Source organism: Microcebus murinus, chromosome 6 (assembly GCF_040939455.1).
Source record: "Microcebus murinus isolate Inina chromosome 6, M.murinus_Inina_mat1.0, whole genome shotgun sequence".
NCBI classification, from domain to species: domain Eukaryota; kingdom Metazoa; phylum Chordata; class Mammalia; order Primates; family Cheirogaleidae; genus Microcebus; species Microcebus murinus.
Genome location: NC_134109.1, coordinates 110,932,802 through 110,951,209, shown reverse-complemented (window position 1 = coordinate 110,951,209; position 18,408 = coordinate 110,932,802). Strand labels below are relative to the sequence as shown.

Sequence of the window (18,408 nt, the reverse complement as noted above, 5' to 3'; positions counted from 1 at the left end):
TAGAGGGAGAGACTGCAGGAAAGGAAAAAGTTTTGTATTCTAGTACTTTAGTGGCAATTTTACTCCTGCTATTTGAGTAAGAGGCCTCACGTTTTTTGTGTGTGTGCAGGCCCTGCAAATTATGCACCAGGTCCTGGCGCAGAGCGACCAATGAGATGAAGCGTGTGCTGCTGCGCCGCCCTAGAGGGGCTAATACTCCCCGGGGGTGGCGAGGGTTACTGCCCCACTCGTGTGGTTCTGCAGGGTGGGTGAAGGGGCTTCAGGAGCTGAGTCCTGCTAGGCTGCTGGCTGTGGCGATAATGTTATAACAACTGATTTTGCATTTTATTCTTAACCATTGACATTTTACTTCTCGAATTCTTTCAGCAGATGTGTTCAAGTACCATCCAAAGCAGGGTGGGCTTTGCCGGGGTGGGGATTCCCTCGAGCCTGGCACATCTGCCCAGACCTCAAGGCCCATTTGCTGAAGCAGCTGGCACGGTCGCTAAGAAGCCTTGCTTTTCAGGACCAGACTCTGCTCCAGAGGGGCCGGGCATGGGTGCGATGTGGCCGGTGAGGGAGGGCACCCAGGTGCCTTGGCCTGGCCCCTGCGACCCCCTGATGTCCCACCCTGCTACCATGCAGACCTCATCCCTCTCTCAGTTATCACCATATCCTCTTCTGGTCTCACCCGGCCAAGCCACTCCCCGTGGACAGAGACCTTCCTAGCACATGAATTGCCATGTGAGTTGGATTTAACTCACGCCAGTTTTGAGCACAGGGCCTCATGCAGCATGTGTGGCTCACATGTTTCTCCACCTTGGGAGCCGCAAGAACTATTTTTTAAGTTGCGTATCACTCATGCACAATAAACAATAAAAAATAAAAACAATAAAAAATTTTTCATTAATTAGAAAGGATAATTTTGTTTTCAAAACTTTTATTCTATTTTCGTAATAAAACACCATGGCCCCAAGGAAAATACTTTTTTCTAGTGTGGCAGTCAGGGTGCTGGAACCTGTCAGCCCTCGGGTGACAGGGCCCCTCGGGCAGAGACCCCGTCTGCCTGCCTGCAGCCCTGGCAGCGGAGAAGGCTGTGGTGGTCACGGCTGTTTGCTCCCAGCACCCAGGGCTGCCTGAACAAGGAGTCCCTTCCCACGGCCAGTGGTGGAGAACTGTGAGCATGTGACCCACTTCTGGCCAATGAGACATGAGGGGAGGTCTGGGGGGCTGGGTGGAAGGGGAGCTGGAGGGACTTTGGAGAAAGTGAGGCACAGGGACAGGTGTCCCTTGTTTCCCTCTCCATGTGGCTGTGTCTGGAGCTGTAGCCGAGGCAGCTGCAGCTCCTTGGCCTCCAGCCCACGGAGGAAGGTAGTCGGTGGAGGAGCGGCTCAGAGTTGCTGGGCTGGAGCTGGGCCAGGCCTGCGAGTGAAGACACACTTTCTCCGCGTCAGACCTCCCAAGCATCCTCAGGGGATGCAGAGAACACAGTGACTGCGGGAGAGCACTCGCCAAGGCAGGACTGTCACTCCAAAGCACTAGCAGCCTCCCTGGGCTCAGGTTTTCCATCTGTTGATTGGAGTGAGAGGTTCTGGAGGCAGAACTGGAGGAAGGTGGGATGAAGCCCTTTTTAAATAGAGGCTGTGGTAAGAGACTAGCATGGAAGTTAAAAGTATGGCTTTGTAATCAGAAAGCCCAGCCCTCCACTTACTGGCTGTGGCTTGGGGAGCTGCATGCTCTCTTTCACCACTAGTCTGCTCATCTATAAAGGGGGACAATGACAGCGTGAGTGAGGAGGTCTGTGCACAAAGCGTAACGGTGCACCTGGCACTGGGCAAAGGCTCCAAGGCCAAACTGGCTGTCTGGTCGTCCAAACTTGGGAGCTGCAAAAGCAAAGGGGAGGGGAAGGAAGCCCTCTTCAGCAGAGAACTTTGGAGTCTCTGAGCTGTTGCTCGAGTTACTTCCCCAGTTGCTCCAGCCCACACTCAGTGTGGCGGCGCGTCCAGGGCTGCCCTGGCTGGACCCTCGCCCCCGGGAAAGGAAGGCCTCACGTGTGGGAGCCTTGAGGGTGGCCTCAGGGGTGGGAGGATTTGCCCAGGTAAGGAAGATCAAGGACGGCACGCCAGGAGGGGGCTGGGCATGGAGCAGCACAGGTGCAGAGGTCGGAGGTCGGAGTGGGAAGGGTGCCTTTGGGGAGAGGGAACAGCCTGGCTGGAGCAGACATTGTGGGAGGTGATGGAAAGAACACCTGGAAAAGCAGGGCAGGGAGCCCGGCCATGAAGTTTCCTGCCAAAAGAGAGTAGGAACCTTCGGTAACAGGGTCTCCGGTCTGCCTCCAGAGCTGGAGTCACCCAGGGAGGCCCGGTTTCACTGGAGCTGGTGATGCCACTGGGCTGAGAGGCGCAGACTCGGCATACAGACTCAGTTCAAGGTGACTCTGCACATTAGCTGTCTTCAGCTGCGAGTAACAGGAACCTGATGGGCATGCCTTAAATGCTCAGATGTCCGTTGGCTCAAGTCCAAGGACCCTGGAGGTACGGGTTTTAGGAACAGCCCCATTTCTCTGCAGTTCTCCTGGCGTGTGTCCTCTTGGGTGGCTGTTGCAGAGGCCTGGGTGTGCCCCTCTCTAAACCCTGGCCCAGGTTTCGCTCTGTCTTCGGCAGGGCTCTCATCGCGCTTGTCGCCCCAGTCAGCTGTCAGGCAGACGTTAGTGAGGGCCCTGATTTGGGGACCAGACCTGACTCATCCCTTTCCAGCAGCCCACGCGGCTCAGGCCTCCCTGTGGCATCTTCTGCTGAGCCGGCGGGGCCTGGCGTCCCAGGGCTGTGCCTGGGCTTTCCCCAGGTGACACCAGACAGCCTTCAGCACCTTCCTGGAAAGCTGGAAATTCCAGAAATATTCTTGACACTTTCTCATTTCCAAAGACTAGAAGTGGCAGATGAGGAAACTGAGGCTCAGAGTGTAGGGGGTCTATTAGGGTTCTTCAGCTACTGAAGGGTAGGGCCCAAACTAAACAAAAACTGGGGCCTCAGCCTGGTCTCCAAACGCCCACCTCTGTGCCTTTATAATTCTGCCTCTGTCCAATCACAGTCATCGAGCCTGAAGCCTCCTTCATCAGAGGGCCTGCCCTGCCCCAGACAGTGTCTCATCTGGAAGCTGGTGGCGGCAGTGGCAGTGGGGGCAGTGCCTGTGAGGCCCTGCGCCCTCCCTTGGCCAGTCACCTGCTCACCTCACCTCTGTGCTCCCACAGCCCCAGAGCATAGCTGCCTGTCCCCAGACCGGGAGCTCTTTGCGGGCAGGGCCCGGTCCAGGGCGCCACGTAGCCAGGCTTTGATGAGTGACAGATGCCCAGGCCTGGGCTAGCCCCTCCAGAACAGCTTCCTGGGGAGGGTAGAGAGTCTAGCATCTCTGGGCCGGGCCTGGAGAGGGCCGGGGCTGGGGGCGGCAGCACCGGGGCTCCTGGCCTCTCCTTGTCCCCAGTGTCAGTGAGCCTCAAGCTCCCTGCGTTCATGGCCTCTGAGAGTAAACTGAGCCAGGGCATTGGGAGGGGCACACAGAGGCAGGCAGCAGGATGGCAGGTGGCAGGCGGGGCGCACAGGGGAGCTCGGCAGCTGCACTTCCTGTGGGCGAGGCCGAGGCCTGCCCCACGGAGGTTGCTCAGACCTTCTGCGCAGGCCTTAGGCTGCTGCCCGCCGGCCCACACTCCAGACTGCCTCTCCCCGGCCACTGCCTCCCGCCTGGGCTGGCACCCTCGCTCCTTGCCCTGGGTCCCAGCCTGTGTCCTCCGCCGCGGCAGGGCTGCTGAGGGGCCAGCAGACACCAGGGCCCGCCCTCCCATCACTGAGCCCCACTCCTTCCTCATTTTGCTGCTGATTCTCGCCCCAAACAAACAGGTCGAGCCTTTCCTCCCGTTGGCAGCTGGTCTCGGGCTTGTGGCTGCCTTCTGAGCTTGGAGTGCTGCAGACGCTCTGCTCCTGGCGCCTGGCCCTGGGGCGGGCCTGTGGCAGGAGAGCCAGCTGTGCGCAGCAGATGCCTGAGGATGATGTCCCAGCTGCTGTTCAGAGATGCCTTTTGGGTGAGTGCGGATGGCGCGGCACTGAGCAAGTGGAATGGGCCCAGCAGGCTGGCATTTCCCGTGGCTCTGAGGGGGCAGTTTGCTCGTAAAAATAGTGGTTGACTTTTGGTCTTGACTGTCCTGGAGGGGCCTGGGCACCCGCCCTTCTGAGCTGGTGGGCAGGGGCGCCGCGGGAGGAGCCTCCTCTCTGCTCCCGGGCTGCTTTCTCCTCTGGGCCCTCCCCACAGCAGAAGCTCATCAGGAGCGGCTGTGTGGCTGGGGGCTTGACACCATGTCGGTCACGGATTTGGGGCCTAGACAGACTTGTGTTCAGATCGTGGCTCTGTGACTTACAGGCTGGGCAAGTCGTTTTATGTCTGAGCCTCACTTTCTCCCTCTATGTAATGGAGATAAACAAAACTCTGCATACCAGCTGCACGGAGGATTAAGCAAGGGCGTCTGCTGCACTGAAGGCCCAGCACCTTGCCGGCACACCAGAGGGTCATCCTTTCCCCTCGCCAGCCCTCGTCCCTTGCAGACCTTGGGCGTCCTTCAAGGAGGTAGCCAGGCTGGGCACTTCCTTGCTTGCTTTCTTAAATTCAGCACAGGCATAAAATCATTTCCCCCATGACATAGGGGCACCCGGCCAGTGGTGGAGGGAAGGTGGCTTGGCCTGGGCCACACAGCTTGGGCCTTGGTCCCTTTGCTTTTTTCCAGCTGCCTTTCAGCTATCCCTTGGTCCTCAAGCTCTGGCTGTCCCCAGGGCTCTTGGGGAAAGACCAGACCTCTCTGGTAGAGCTGGGAATGCAGCTGTGTTGGCTCCCGGCCTCCTAGGGCCCTGTCCTGGGGCCTCGGCCAGGAGGATGAGAGCTAACGAACCAGGTCTTCCTTCCCTTCCAGGCCAGCTCTGTTCGGGGCCCATGGCCAGCACGAGTGGCCTGCTTCCCCTACACCAACGGCACAGTGGGCAGAGGACCCTGCCTGGAGAGGGCACTCTGTGCCTCCCTGGGCCTCAGTTTCCCTATCTCTACAAAGCAGGGGTGGGACCAGCCAGAGAAGCCAGTGGAGGCAGAGCTGGCTTGGCCCATCCTGAGCACCAGGCACCAGGGTGCTCACAGCCTGGGCTGGCAGCTGGAGCCCGGGGACAGACGTGGGGGTGTGAGTCTCCACATTGCTGCCCTGGCTTGGAGTGCCAAGTTGGGGGAGGGGAATCCAGTAGCCCTGGCAAACCAGGAGCCCTGTTTTATCTCCAGGACCCCTGACCCAGCCCAGAGCCCCTGGTCCTGCCTTCCCTAGAGCAAGCTGAGGCAAGGAGCAGGGCCTGGGGGTGTAGCAGGGAGCAGAGTGCGGCCGCAGCAGCAGAAGCAACCAGCTCACCCATGCTCTGCGATTGCCGCACCCCTGAGCAGCTATGGCCTTCACGGCCGCCATGTGCCTGCTCTCTTCCATGCCTGGCTCCCTGGGCCTGGGGCGAGGACACAGCCTCTCCAGGGAAAGCCAGTACAGGAGCGGGAGAAAGGAGGGAGGGGGAGCCTCTCACAAGGTCACTGTAAGTATCACCTGCCCCAGGGCTCTGGATTCTAAAAGTGCTCCCTAGCGCCCAGCCGTGCTTGACCGCAGCTAGCACTGAGCACTAAAGGTGTGCCCAGCGCTGTTCTCGGGCTGAGTGTGTGTTTAGTCATTTAACCCTCACGACACATGCTGTCATTATCCCTATTTTTTAGATGAGGAAATTGAAGCACAGACAGCTTGAGGGACTTGCCCAGCGTCACACAGCTGGGATTAAACCTGGGAAATCTGGGCCCAGAGCTGTGTCACCCAGTGTTGCGTTGTCCCTCTATATGCCTAGCGTGACGGTGGGTCTTTGGGCTTCAGGGTCCACTTCAGGGAAATGCAGAAAAAAGTTCTGTCCTCTTACTTCCCAGAGGGGCAAGAAGATCAGACAAGGTGGATAGAGCAGTATTTTGAAGTCCGATTTATAGACCTATCTGTTGATGGAACTGGCATACCCTCGGGCACAGTGGGGATGTTAAGAACAGCCTGGCCAGCCTGGCCCTCTCCTGGCTTCCCCCACCCCAGCCCAAGGTACTGCTGTTAAAAATGCCTAGTCTTTAAACAGTGGAGAGAAACCCCTGAACTATAAAGATCACATTGAATATCAGAGCCCTTTAGTAATCGGGCAACCCCACCCACCCAGAGCACAGGCGGGAGCCCTGTTTCTGGCATTAGCTCAATAAGGAGGGAGGCAAAGTGGATTCTGAGAAGCCAGAGATGGTGTCCCTGCGTGCTGTCATTCAAGCTTGTACCCAAGCTTTTACCATGGGAGATGCCCCATAGCTTTTAGTCAGAGCCTACAAACTCTAATTTTACCCACGATTTTAACAAGCTTGATCATGGGCTTTTCACTAATAGAAGCAGTAATTACTAGGGGCCTGCGCAGGACCGTCACGAGCTGGTGACACATAAATGCTGGTGGCTCTGGACTGCCGGAGGCGGCTTCACAGCTGGCCAGCAGCCTGATGGCAGGGAAGGAGGCAGAAAAATTAAAAGCTGGTGTGATGGCACGGAAGTAGTGGGGACATCAGCACAGGAGCAGACGCAGCCCTGTCCCCCGGCAGACCTCCTGCCGTCCTGTCCGTGTGGCCACACGGTGCTTATTCATAGCCCGCGTTCAGCCGCGGCAGCGTTCCCATGCGGCTGCCGTGTGTGTGCGGTGGGGTGACTAGCCTCAGTGGGAGGGGAGGGATAATTTGATTTCTGTGACACACACATGATGAGAGCATCACCCCTCTGCAGGAAGTCTGTGGCCGAGCCTAAAACTGAGACGAGGTTGAGGCTGAGAATAGCAGCTGTCCCAGCTGAGAGGCGGAGGTCTCACGTCGTCTGCCTCAGCCGAGAGAGGCCCTTCCCCGCCCCGCCCGCCCGCCCGCTAGCCAGGGCCCCCAGCGGGCAGCCGACTGCACTGCGGCGCGGCCACCCTCACCGCGCGGGGCCAGCATCACAGACGGACAGTGCACGGCGCGGCTCCTGTCCCCCCTCCTGGACGTCCCCTCCGCCTTGGTTACATTCTACAGATATTTCCCGAGCAGCGTCCCTCCTAGCTGGTCCAAGCTGGACCCTGAGCTCCCCTCTCATCTCGCCCTAGGAAGCCGCAGTCCCGTCCTGGAGCCGGAGGAGGGGCTGGCCAGGCGCGGGCGCCCTGTGAGGAGCAGTGTCCGCGCTCGTGCCCCCTCAGCCTGCGACCTGTCTGCCCGGCGGGCTCTGCAAAGGCGTCCCTGGGTATTGTTTTTTTTTTTTTTTTTTTTTTTTTTTTTTTTGAGACAGAGTCTCACTTTGTTGCCCAGGCTAGAGTGAGTGCCGTGGCGTTAGCCTAGCTCACAGCAACCTCAATCTCCTGGGCTTGAGTGATCCTTCTGCCTCAGCCTCCCGAGTAGCTGGGACTACAGGCATGCGCCACCATGCCCGGCTAATTTTTTATATATATATCAGTTGGCCAATTAATTTCTTTCTATTTATAGTAGAGACGGGGTCTCGCTCTTGCTCAGGCTGGTTTTGAACTCCTGACCTTGAGCAATCCGCCCGCCTCGGCCTCCCAAGAGCTAGGATTACAGGCGTGAGCCACAGCGCCCGGCCCCTGGGTATTGTTTTAACAGGGGAAATCTAGTTCTGGGCCAGGTTCTATTCAGACCCACACCCAGCCCTTCCGGGTGGTCGGAGGGAAAGTGCAGGCGGGCGCGGCTGGGCCACATGCACCACGGTGACCTCCCGCTGTCTGGGTGGGGCCCGAGGGGGTGTAGGGAGAACAGGCCCGAACTTTTCCTCTGACATGTGGTTGTCTCTCTCCTTTGAGGCTGGGCTCTAGCTTCATCTCGAAACCTCTGTGACCAACTGGGAGGAGCTGGGCCTCTCCAGGCCCATTTGACATGGGCGGCCGAGTGACTCACCATGTTCACACAGTGGGACTGAGGCTTGCTGGCCCGTCCCGTGTGTCCACTTAGCTGCTGGTACCTCGTCGCCTTCCCGATTCTGAGATGCTGAGTGAGGTTCCCCATTTAGGAGGCAACAGAGAAGGGGACTGAGGAGCCCTACTTTGGCTGTCCTAAAGCTGCCGGTCCCCAGCCCCCCAACCCCCGCCCTGCCCAGGACCCGTCTACCTGTCTACCCTAGGGCGTTAGGAGAGGCTGGCATTTGCTGGGCACCTGTTCTGTCCTGGGCACTTAAGGCTACGCATACACCTTCTAAAGAAACAAAAGCAGTTAACGCAGGCAGGTGGGACATGGAGAATGGGGAGAGACCACCTTTAGTCTTGCCACACAGCTGCTACCATTTTGCTGTTTCCGTGAGATGGTTGCATAGGCGCGAGCATATTGGGCACATAGTTTTGTGTTCTCCCTTCCTTTTTTCTAGCATTTTAAATTTTATTTCAAATTGTGGTAAAATAATGCACATAACATAAAAGTTACCACTGTCACCTTTTCGAGGGCACAGTTGAGTGGCGCGGAGGGCGTCCACACTGGCGTGTGGCCCCTGCCTGTTGGCATCACGTCGCTGTGGGCACCTGCGGTGTGGGCGTGGGCTCCTCGCCTTCAGTAGCGCCTCAGCAGTGACTATGCAGTTCTCAGCTTGTGCATGTGGCGGACGTGCTATGGTTTATTCGCCCCACCGCCTGTTCTTGTACACTCGGATTACTGCCAGTTGTTTGCTATTCTGGACAGCGACACAACGGGTGGATCTTTGAATATAAAAGTTTTTCACTTGAGGATTATTTCCTTGGGTAGACTCTCAGGAGAGGAAGCATTTCCAGGTGAGAGAGCGGGCACTTCTCTAGCCGTTGGCACTAGTAGCCACTTTGGGGTCTCTCAAAGGCTCTGGTCGGGCAGGAGCATTTTTACGCAGGAAGGAGGCACCAGAGTGGCGTGGAAGGGCCCGGGCCCCAGGGCAGGCCTGCGCAGACCTTGTGGGAGCGCTCGCAGCTGGTCACGTCCTGTGTCCGCAAAGGCGGAGAGCCCAGTGGCTGGGGAGTGGCCCTCTGGAACAACAGGGGCTTGTGGGCAGCGCAGGAGGCGGGACAGGGAGGCCCTGACCAGCCTGCCTTTGCTGCCAGCAACTAAGTCCCTTCCTGGCGACTCCCTGGGCGCAGCTGCCAGGGGAGTGAGGACGGATGCGCTCTCTGCACGGGCTGGGAGAGCTCCTTAACACCTGGTGCCGCGTGTGCAGAGCACGGAGCTGATGCGTGTGCCTGGGACGCGGCAGCTGTGCAAGGGACAGCGAGGACTATCCCGGCAGGCTCGTGTGGACGGGACTCCACGCGATGCACTCGAGCTGGCGAAGGTGGCTGCCTGCTGGGAGAATGAGGGCGAGGAGCTCTCATTGTGGGTGGGGGGCTGAGTGGCTGTGTTTTCAGGACAGGTGTTTGTATACGGTTTGATTTTCCATAAATTTGTCATTCCATATAAATTCGTCATTTCCATATAAATTCGTCATTCAAAATTTAAATAAAACAATTAAAAATGAAAAAGAGAACATTCATCCCTTATTTATTTCAAGCTCCATGAGGACATTTCCTCTGGGTCTCAGCTCTGTAAATCACCCCAGAGGAGTGGCAGCAGGCCGGCTTGCTGAGTGCCCGTTACACGCCAGCACCGCGCCGTCCACGCCACGTGTCCCCCGGCCCACCCTGCCAGGAAGGGTCAGTGTCTTCCCGTCTCTGTGGTAGGAGCTGAGACACAGCCAGACAGAGGTCGCACGGACGGGGCAGGGCAGGAACTGCCCCCGGGTCTCCTGGACTCCACTGCCCTCTGGCCCCGGGTTCCAGACGATTGGCCGCTGTCCTCGGCTCAGTTAGAATTCACGTCGGATGAGAGGATGGCCCCACATGTTAACTCTGGGTTCTGTGGGTGTGGAAATAGGCTGATTTTTCTCTCTATTCCCCAGCTAATTTTCTGCAAGTAAGTACATATGTCATTACAGGGAAAATATTTTAAAACAAAATTAAGCAATTCCTGCTTTCAAGACCGAGATGGTGTTTTTAGGCCAAATTTGTGGTTCGATAGTGTCACCACCACCACGTGCTCTGTGCTTACCTTGTGGTACGTGGGCCCCGGGCACAGGGAATGTGGCTGGCCACCTGACATGGGCAGCACCTGAAGGTGCTGGAAGACTGCAGAGGTTTGTGGTCGTGCTTGCTCCGCTCTGGTGATGCCTGCAGGTGCTGCCTCTAGGGTCTGCTGGCTGAGTGTCCCTCTAGGGTCTGCTGGCTGAGTGTCCCTCTAGGGTCTGCTGACTGAGTGTCCCTCTAGGGTCTGCTGGCTGCAGTGTCCCTCTAGGGTCTGCTGGCTGAGTGTCCCTCTAGGGTCTGCTGGCTGAGTGTCCCTCTAGGGTCTGCTGGCTGAGTGTCCCTCTAGGGTCTGCTGGCTGAGTGTCCCTCTAGGGTCTGCTGGCTGAGTGTCCCTCTAGGGTCTGCTGGCTGAGTGTCCCTCTAGGGTCTGCTGGCTGAGTGTCCCTCTAGGGTCTGCTGACTGAGTGTCCCTCTAGGGTCTGCTGGCTGCAGTGTCCCTCTAGGGTCTGCTGGCTGAGTGTCCCTCTAGGGTCTGCTGGCTGAGTGTCCCTCTAGGGTCTGCTGGCTGAGTGTCCCTCTAGGGTCTACTGGCTGCAGTGTTCCAGGCTGATTTGTTGTTCTGATTCAGTTTCATTCTTGGTGGGAAATAAGATCTGCTTCTTGCTGATCTGCATTGCGATCCAGTTCCCAGGAGTTCACGTGCTTTTCCTGGTTGCTCCTGGGGTCCACACAAAGCTGGGGCGGCAGCCCCTGGCATGGAGTAGTAGGATGTTCCTTTGGGCTTTGAAGAGCAGGTGTCAGGAGGCCAGAGGGCACTTCAGGTGGAAGGTACAGCATGGGCAAAGGTGTGAAAGGGGAAGTACGCACAGGGGTTTGGAGGACGGTTTTCTGGCCAGGGCGTTGTGCAAGGTCGGAAGGAAAGGCCTGAGCAGGCTGTGAAAAGCCTTTGCCTTAAATGGTGGCTGCCTCTTTGCACCCCCTCTGGTGATGGCTGCTTCCTCTTGTGCAAAAGGGCTGGGAGGCTGCAGGCTGTGGGCGGGATGTCCTCCCTCCCCACCCAGAATGCGGCTGACGCAGCAAGCCACACGATGGAGGGAACTTGGGGTGGAAACCAGGACTGCCTTGGCTTCAATCGAGAGGTGCGGCCTGTACCCGGGCCGCCCACACCAGGCTCCCTTTGGGCTGGCTCTGGAAGCCAGGCTCGGCCGCTACCTGCCCACAGGTTCAGAGGAAATGGGATTCTTTGCAGCATTCCCTGGCCCCACCCTCGCTAGCTGGGTAGGCCTGGAGAATTGTTTCCCCTCCCTGAACCTCAGTCTCCTCATCTGTAGGATGTCGGGGTGACCCTCACCTAAAATAAAGGCTCCGAGAACAGGGAGGCTCCGGGTGGTGCTAAGGGACCCGCCTTCCCTGCTCTCCATGGCGAGGCCGCAGGCCAGGAGCCGGCCCTGCAGGGCCCAGGCCTAGGACTGTGCGCGCAGCTGCAGGGCCAGCCTGTGCGCACCTGCCATCTCCAGAGCCCTCGTCGACCGTGGTCACCAGTGCGCAGTGTGTTCCGCAGGCCAGGAGCAGGCCCTGCAGCTACAGGGCCAGCCTGTGCGCACCTGCCCATCTCCAGAGCCCTCGTCGACCGTGGTCACCAGTGCGTAGTGTGTTCCGCCGTGGCGAGCCATTCCTCTGTTTTCATTAACACGATGACCCATGTCACCTCACATAATTCTAACCATAGTCCTGTGAGGCTGGGATGCTCATTCCTGTCTGACAGAGAGGACACTGAGGTTCGTGGAAGGGACATGGGCCTGGCTGCTGCCTTCCCCAGGTCTGGGTCACAGAGCCCCTTGCAGTTAATGGGAGGGTGTGGTGGCACCCTGAGCAATGTGTGACGGAGCAGACAAGCAAGTGACACCCCTTCCGCTGCTGTTGACAGGCCACCCCTCATTGGGCAACAGGAAGTGCCAGCTGGAGCCCCAGAGACCAGCAGCCAGTGTGGGGACAGGATGGCCAGATGGCACTCAGGGCTTCCCAGCTACGGGAAGAGGAACGGGAACACAGCCATGTCGGGCAGGAAGATAGGCCCAGCGGGCCGAGGCAGGAGCGTGCTCGATACTTTCAGGGGACAACAAGGGGGCCTGTGTGGCTGAAGAGAGTGACCAGGGCGGAGAGTGGTTGGAGACATGGTCGGAAGTGGAGCAGGAAGCCAGAACTTGTAGGACTGTCATCGTCAAAATCCCAATGCCAGGGCTGCGTTCAGGACCACCTGCATCCGAGTTTCTGGGGCTGGGTGTGGGCAGCAGCCCCTTTCAGAGCTCTCTGGCGCCCCCAGCGTGGCCAGGGCTGAGAAGCACTGGCGTAGATAGCTGCGGTGATGAGTCGCCATTGCTAGGTAATGAGCGTGCCACTGGTTTTACCATTTGTACACCTCGTTCGACTCACCTGAGTCGAGCTTAGAAGTTTTTGTTTTTGTTTGGTGGTAAATATATGTAACATAAAATTGAGCATTTTAACCATTTTTAAGTGCATAATTCAAAGGCATTAAGTACATTCATTCTTTCCTGATCTGGTTCACCGTCCTGAACAGAAATGGTACCCGCTAAATGGTCGCCCTCACCCCACCCCGTCCCTATCCTACACTCTCCATGGATTTGCCTGTTCTAGGTGTCTCATATAAGAAGAATAGTACAACATTTGCGCTTTTGTATCTGGCTTATTTTATTTAGCATAATGTCTTCAAGACCCATCCATGTCAAAGCGTGTGTCAGAATTTCCTTCCTTATGGCAAAATATCATTCCGCTCTACGTAGATACTTCATTCTGCGCATCTATTCATCCCTCCACAGACACATGGGCTGTTTCCGGCTTTTGGCCATCGTGAATAATGCTGCTGTGAATATTGGTGTACAAGTATCTCTTTGAGACCGGGCGCGGTGGCTCACGCCTGTAATCCTAGCACTCTGGGAGGCCGAGGCGGGACGATCGCTCGAGGTCAGGAGTTCAAAACCAGCCTGAGCAAGAGAATGAGACCCCGTCTCTACTATAAATAGAAAGAAATTAATTGGACAACTAATCTATATAGAAAAAATCAGCCGGGCACAGTGGCGCATGCCTGTAGTCCCAGCTACTCGGGAGGCTGAGGCAGGAGGATCGCTTGAGCCCAGGAGTTTGAGGTTGCTGTGAGCTAGGCTGACGCCACGACACTCACTCTAGCCTGGGCAACAAAGCGAGACTGTCTCAAAAACAAACAAACACTGGCCGGGCGCGGTGGCTCACGCCTGTAATCCTAGCTCTCCGGTCCGGGAGGCAGAGGCGGGCGGATTGCTCGAGGTCAGGAGTTCAAAACCAGCCTGAACAAGAGCGAGACCCTGTCTCTACTATAAATAGAAAGAAATTAATTGGCCAACTGATATATATATATATATATATATAAAAATTAGCCAGGCATGGTGGCACATGCCTGTAGTCCCAGCTACTCGGGAGGCTGAGGCAGGAGGATCGCTTGAGCCCAGAAGTTTGAGGTTGCTGTGAGCGAGGCTGACGCCACGGCACTCACTCTAGCCTGGGCAACAAAGCGAGACTCTGTCTCAAAACAAAAACAAAAACAAAACAAACAAACAAAAAAACAAGTATCTCTTTGAATCCCTGCTTTCAAAAATTCTTTCTGGTACATACCCAGGAGTGGAATTGCTGGATCCTATGGTTGACTTTTTGAGTAACTGCCAAACTGTTCCACAGAAGTTGCCCCATTTTACATTCGTATCAGCAAAATAAAAGGGTTCAAATTTCTTCACATCTTTGCCAATACTTGTTAATTTCTGTTTGATTTGCATTTCCCAAATAACTAATGATGTTGAGCATCTCTTCATGTGATTCTTGGCCATTTGTGCATCTTCTTTGGAGAAATGTCCACTTAAGGCCTTTGCTCTATTTGAATTGGGTTGTTTATCTTTTTGTTGCTGAGTTGTAGGAATTCTTTATATATTCTGGGTATTCATCCCTTATAAGGTATATGATTTGCAAATGTTTTCTCCATTCTGTGGATTGTCTTTTCACTCTCGTGACATTGTCTTTTGATGCATCAAAGTTTTTGATGAAATCCAATTTATCTATTTTTTGTTTTGTTGCCTATGCTTTTAATATTATATCCAAGAAATCACTGCAAAATTCAATGTCATGAAGCTTTCTACCTATTTTCATTGTAGAGTTTTAGAGTTTTTGTTTTTACATTTTGGTTTGTGATTCATTTTTGTATATAGTGTAAGGTAGGGTTCAACTTCATTCTTTTGCATGTGGCTGTCAGTATTCCCAGTACCATTTGTGGGAAAAACTGTCCTTTCCCCATTGAATGGTCTTGGCATCTTGTCAAAATCAAGTGACCATCTATGTGAGAGTTTGTTTCTGGGCTCACTAGTCTAGTCCAGTGGTCTATATGTATGTCGTTATAACATTACCACACTATTTTGATGATTGTAGCTTTGTAATAAGCTTTGAAATGAAGAAGTGAGAGTCCTCCAACTTTATTCTTCTTTTTCAAGATGTTTTGGCTATTCAAAATTGCAAGTAGAGGTTCTTGTTTTATAGGTGAGGAAACTGAGGTCTGGGCCTTTCTGGGGTCGCCCAGCCTGGACTGGCCACCAGTCCATGACAAAGTCCCCATCACATTCTCACCCTGGGCACACCTGGGGCATACCTGCCTTAGAGGGCCCCGGGCTGTGGGCTTCCTGGGAAGGCCCCTAACCAGCTTCCTTAAGGCCCTACCAACTCTCCCTCTTCTTCAAGGAGGGCCTGGAGGAAAGGCCTGCAGGCTGGGTCGCTGACCTCCTCAGTGGGCCTGGGGCGGGGGTGGCCCTGCAAAATGGATATCTGTGCTGGCCTTGGCCTACTTGGACCTGAGGGGCCTTTGAAATCAGGACTGCTGGCCTTGCACTTCATGGACTACAGCCACTGACACAGTAGGGCTCCCTTCTTTGTCACCTCTTGAACATTTGCCCTTTGACTTGGACTGACTCTGAGCCCACTGTCCAGGCATGAAGACCCCAGACCGTGTGGGAGAAGGCCCAGAGGACAGCTATGGATGATCTGGGCAAGCGTGGCTGGGGTGAGCACAGGAGTCAGGGTCGTGTCCCGGAGCTGCAGTGACTATGGAGCAGCCAGAGCAGGTCTGCACAGCACAGGGCAGCACAGGGAATGGGGTGGGTGTTGGGGGTATCTGCAGTGATGCTTGTTTTGGTGCAGAACAGGATGGAAATTAACCCTGGAACCAAAGACAGATGTGGCTGATGCCAGGGCCAAGAGAAGACCAGCAGCTGAGACTGGGCCCTGGGACAGGGCAGGAGCGACCATAAGGCTGCATGGGTTTCATTCGGTCCTCAGATAACTCCCACCCCAGAGGGAAGGAGCTTGCACGCCAGAGTCAGCAGTCTTGGTTTGATTCCCACTGTTGCAGGCTGAGAGCAAAACATTACACAGTGAAAGGTCCCAGAGAGCACAGGGTTTCCCTCAGGCAGCCCAGCTCCCCAGGGCCCAGGCATCCCCCCGTGTGGACCGTATTTTCCCACAATGTGGCTCTGCGCAGCATGCCCTGGGCAATGCAGCTTTCCAGTCCCTAACACAAGACCCATTTCTTGGAGGACACCATCGTTGTGTCTCATTCTGACCTTGGAACCCAATGCCCTGCTTCCATTCTACTACATGCACGGGGTGGCCCTAGTGAGTCCCCCAACTTTCTGAGCCTCTGGTTCCTTGTCTGTAAACATTGCAGTATTAAACTGACTTCTGTGGTTAGAGGACCAAGACATGGAGACGTGCGTGCTAATGGCCTAGCAAGGCCAGGAGCCCCACATGCAGACCCCGCTGTGGGTGCAGGAGCCCAGCTAGCCCCAGGCCTGCAGGGCATCTCAGCTGGAGCCCAGGGGTCAGCTCCAGGACTGAGAACCTGCGGAGGCCAGCAGAAGAATCCAAGGGGCCTCCAGAGTCTACAGGGCCCTGTCCCTGCCTTCAGGGAGGGGTGGGGGAGAGGAGTGGGCTTGCCTGCAGCTCCAGGGGCCCATCTGTCCCCCGAGCAAGCCCCACGCCCAGGGGAAGCTGCCAGTCTCCACACTGCAGCCATTCCCAGCCACAAAGCAGGGTACCCCACATCAGCCCTGTGGGGGTGCAGGGTCCACACGCTCTCCTCAAATCAGAGATGAGAAAATCAAGGCCCAGAGATGGGGAGCAGCTAGTCCAGATGAGTCCCAGCCACAGTTCAAGCCCGGCTCTTCTTTCTTGGTTACTTCCAGTTCATACGTACTCACACCATGGCCACCAATTTTTAGGAGCTCATTAAGTGTCAGGTGGCCTTTGCTAGGCTCCTACGGGTATTATTTAATATTTCATTTAGTCCTCAGAGCCTCTGAAAGGGGGTGATAAGTTCATCCTGATTTTATGAGGAGGCTCAGGAGGCTTGCCCAGCATCACGCGGTTGTGCGCAGTCCTGGCCAGAACCGGAAGCCAGTGCCAGGCTCCTCCCATGCCGCACTGCCTGGACGCCCCTCAGGCCCTGTGCCCTGGGACGTACCCTGGCAGGGACATGGCAGGGGTGATGCCTGGGGAAGGGGATGCACAAGGAGGAAGCCTGGACCATTGGGGCCTGGCCCCAGTCCCTGGCTGGCCGCTTACAGGCTGCAGCCTGTGCAGCAAGGGCCCTGTGTGGGCAGCCGTGCAGGGCAGTGCCGTCCTTCCTGTGAAGACAGCCCAGCCCCTCCTGGCTTGCTCCAGAGGTGGTGTCTCCTCCAGGGCTAGGGTCTGGGGTGGCTCCGTTCCATCCTTCCCTGCATCAGCTACCCCCAGCAGCCCACCGCCTCCAGCCCTGACCTGCCCTCTCCCTCCACATCCGCCTCCTACTCACCTGCTGCTGAGTCCTAGCGAGCCCCAGCTGCCAAGTCAGCTTGGCAGGGCTGGTTCACAGCTGTGTGACCCGGGCAAGTCACTAGCCTTGTTGGACCTCAGTTCCTCCTCTGTGATATGGGGCAAAAATAGCACAGCACCGACTTGACAGGGCCCCGAGGAGCAGGTGACTGTACAGCAAGGCGCTGGCCTCATGCCCACGTGCACCCTGCTAGGCACCCTACCCACTGGCTCTTTTCCTGAACTTGGAACCTGGTTCTGGTTCCTGTCACCTCCTGGGAAGGTCCTGCCCCTGATTCAGCGTGACTTGGCTCCCCTGCGCCTGGCCTCGTGCCACCTGCTCCGTCTCCCCACATCTCTCTCTGCTGCCTAGAACCTGGCTTAGGTGGCAACTTCCTGCTGCAGACTGAGGATTCATCCCCACCCTGCCCTGCTGGTCTCTTGCTCTGCGAGTTTTGGGTTCGAGAAGCAGAAGGAAGACCCGGGAGTGGGGCAGGGGGAGCTGGCAGCCCCTCACAGAAGGGCAGGGGAAGTGAGGTAGCGGAGACCTTCCTCATAATGGAGAGGCTGATCTAAAACAAGGCCGTCAAGCCAGACAGCCCTTGGTCAGGAGCCAGGCCCTCCCACCCATCAGAGTGACCGCCGCCCTTGCTTTCCTCATCTCCACCGCCGTTGTCCCACTTGGTGGGGCCCGGGGCCCTGGAAGCTCACAGGCGGGGCCGCTGCGGGGCGCTCTGCAAACTCCTTTCCAACCTCCAGCACCGTCAGCCGGGCTCGGCGCAGACTAGCTCATGTAACCACAAGGATGTACTTTCGTTCTCGGAAAACATAATTCTGCCTCTGCCTTCTTGGACTTCCCACTCCACACCTACTCGGGGCCACCTCAGCAGGCTGCGAGTGGCCCCACATGTGGATGCTTATCCGCAGGCCCCGCCAGTCCCCTGCGGGACGCCCAGACGCCACACTCAGACTTAACACGTGGTCGGGGGCTCCAGCCTCTCTGTGGAATCCCCGACACAGGCGCCCTCCACCTGTCGAGCAGTGTGCTTGTGACCGCACCTGCGCTGCTTGGGCTCCTGGGGAGCCTGTCCTTGTGTTGATCTGGAGTTGGCCTCCCTGTCCCTGCCCACGAGTCCTGGCCTGGGCTTGGAGAAGCCGACCACCACGTCCCCTCTGTTCCTGATGGCTCCTCAGAGAGCTGCAGATGACACACGCTCGCCCGCATCCGTCCCTGGCTTCGGTTTGGGGCCCTGACCTCATGCATCGCTCCTGCAGGACGCACCGGGCAAGCGACCGCTCTGTTCCTGGCGTCTCTGGCCAGCCGTCCACGCAATCGCACCTGAGCATTGGGCCATTTGCTAGCCGACGGTGGAGATGGTCCCATTGTGGGGCAGTGCACAGTGCCTAGCTGCTTCCCAGGGACTCGTCGTCCCTGAGC

At 56.7% G+C, this 18,408-nt stretch overlaps 1 protein-coding gene across 5 annotated transcripts in view; it reads left to right on the top strand.

Annotated features, from left to right (window-relative positions):
* The first annotated feature begins 3,596 nt into the window (after positions 1 to 3,596).
* The window catches only part of PSTPIP1 (proline-serine-threonine phosphatase interacting protein 1), a 37,482-nt gene continuing 22,670 nt past the window's right edge, over positions 3,597 to 18,408 (top strand). For 2 of the 5 annotated variants that reach the window (XM_076004578.1, XM_012784160.3), the window contains exon 1: positions 3,599 to 4,054. In XM_076004578.1, coding sequence (XP_075860693.1) covers positions 4,019 to 4,054 — 36 coding nt within the window. In that variant the 5' untranslated portion in view covers positions 3,599 to 4,018. Of the gene's footprint in view, positions 4,055 to 18,408 lie in introns of all 5 variants that reach the window. The other 3 variants (XM_076004577.1, XM_076004579.1, XM_012784167.3) reach the window with 3 other exon arrangements.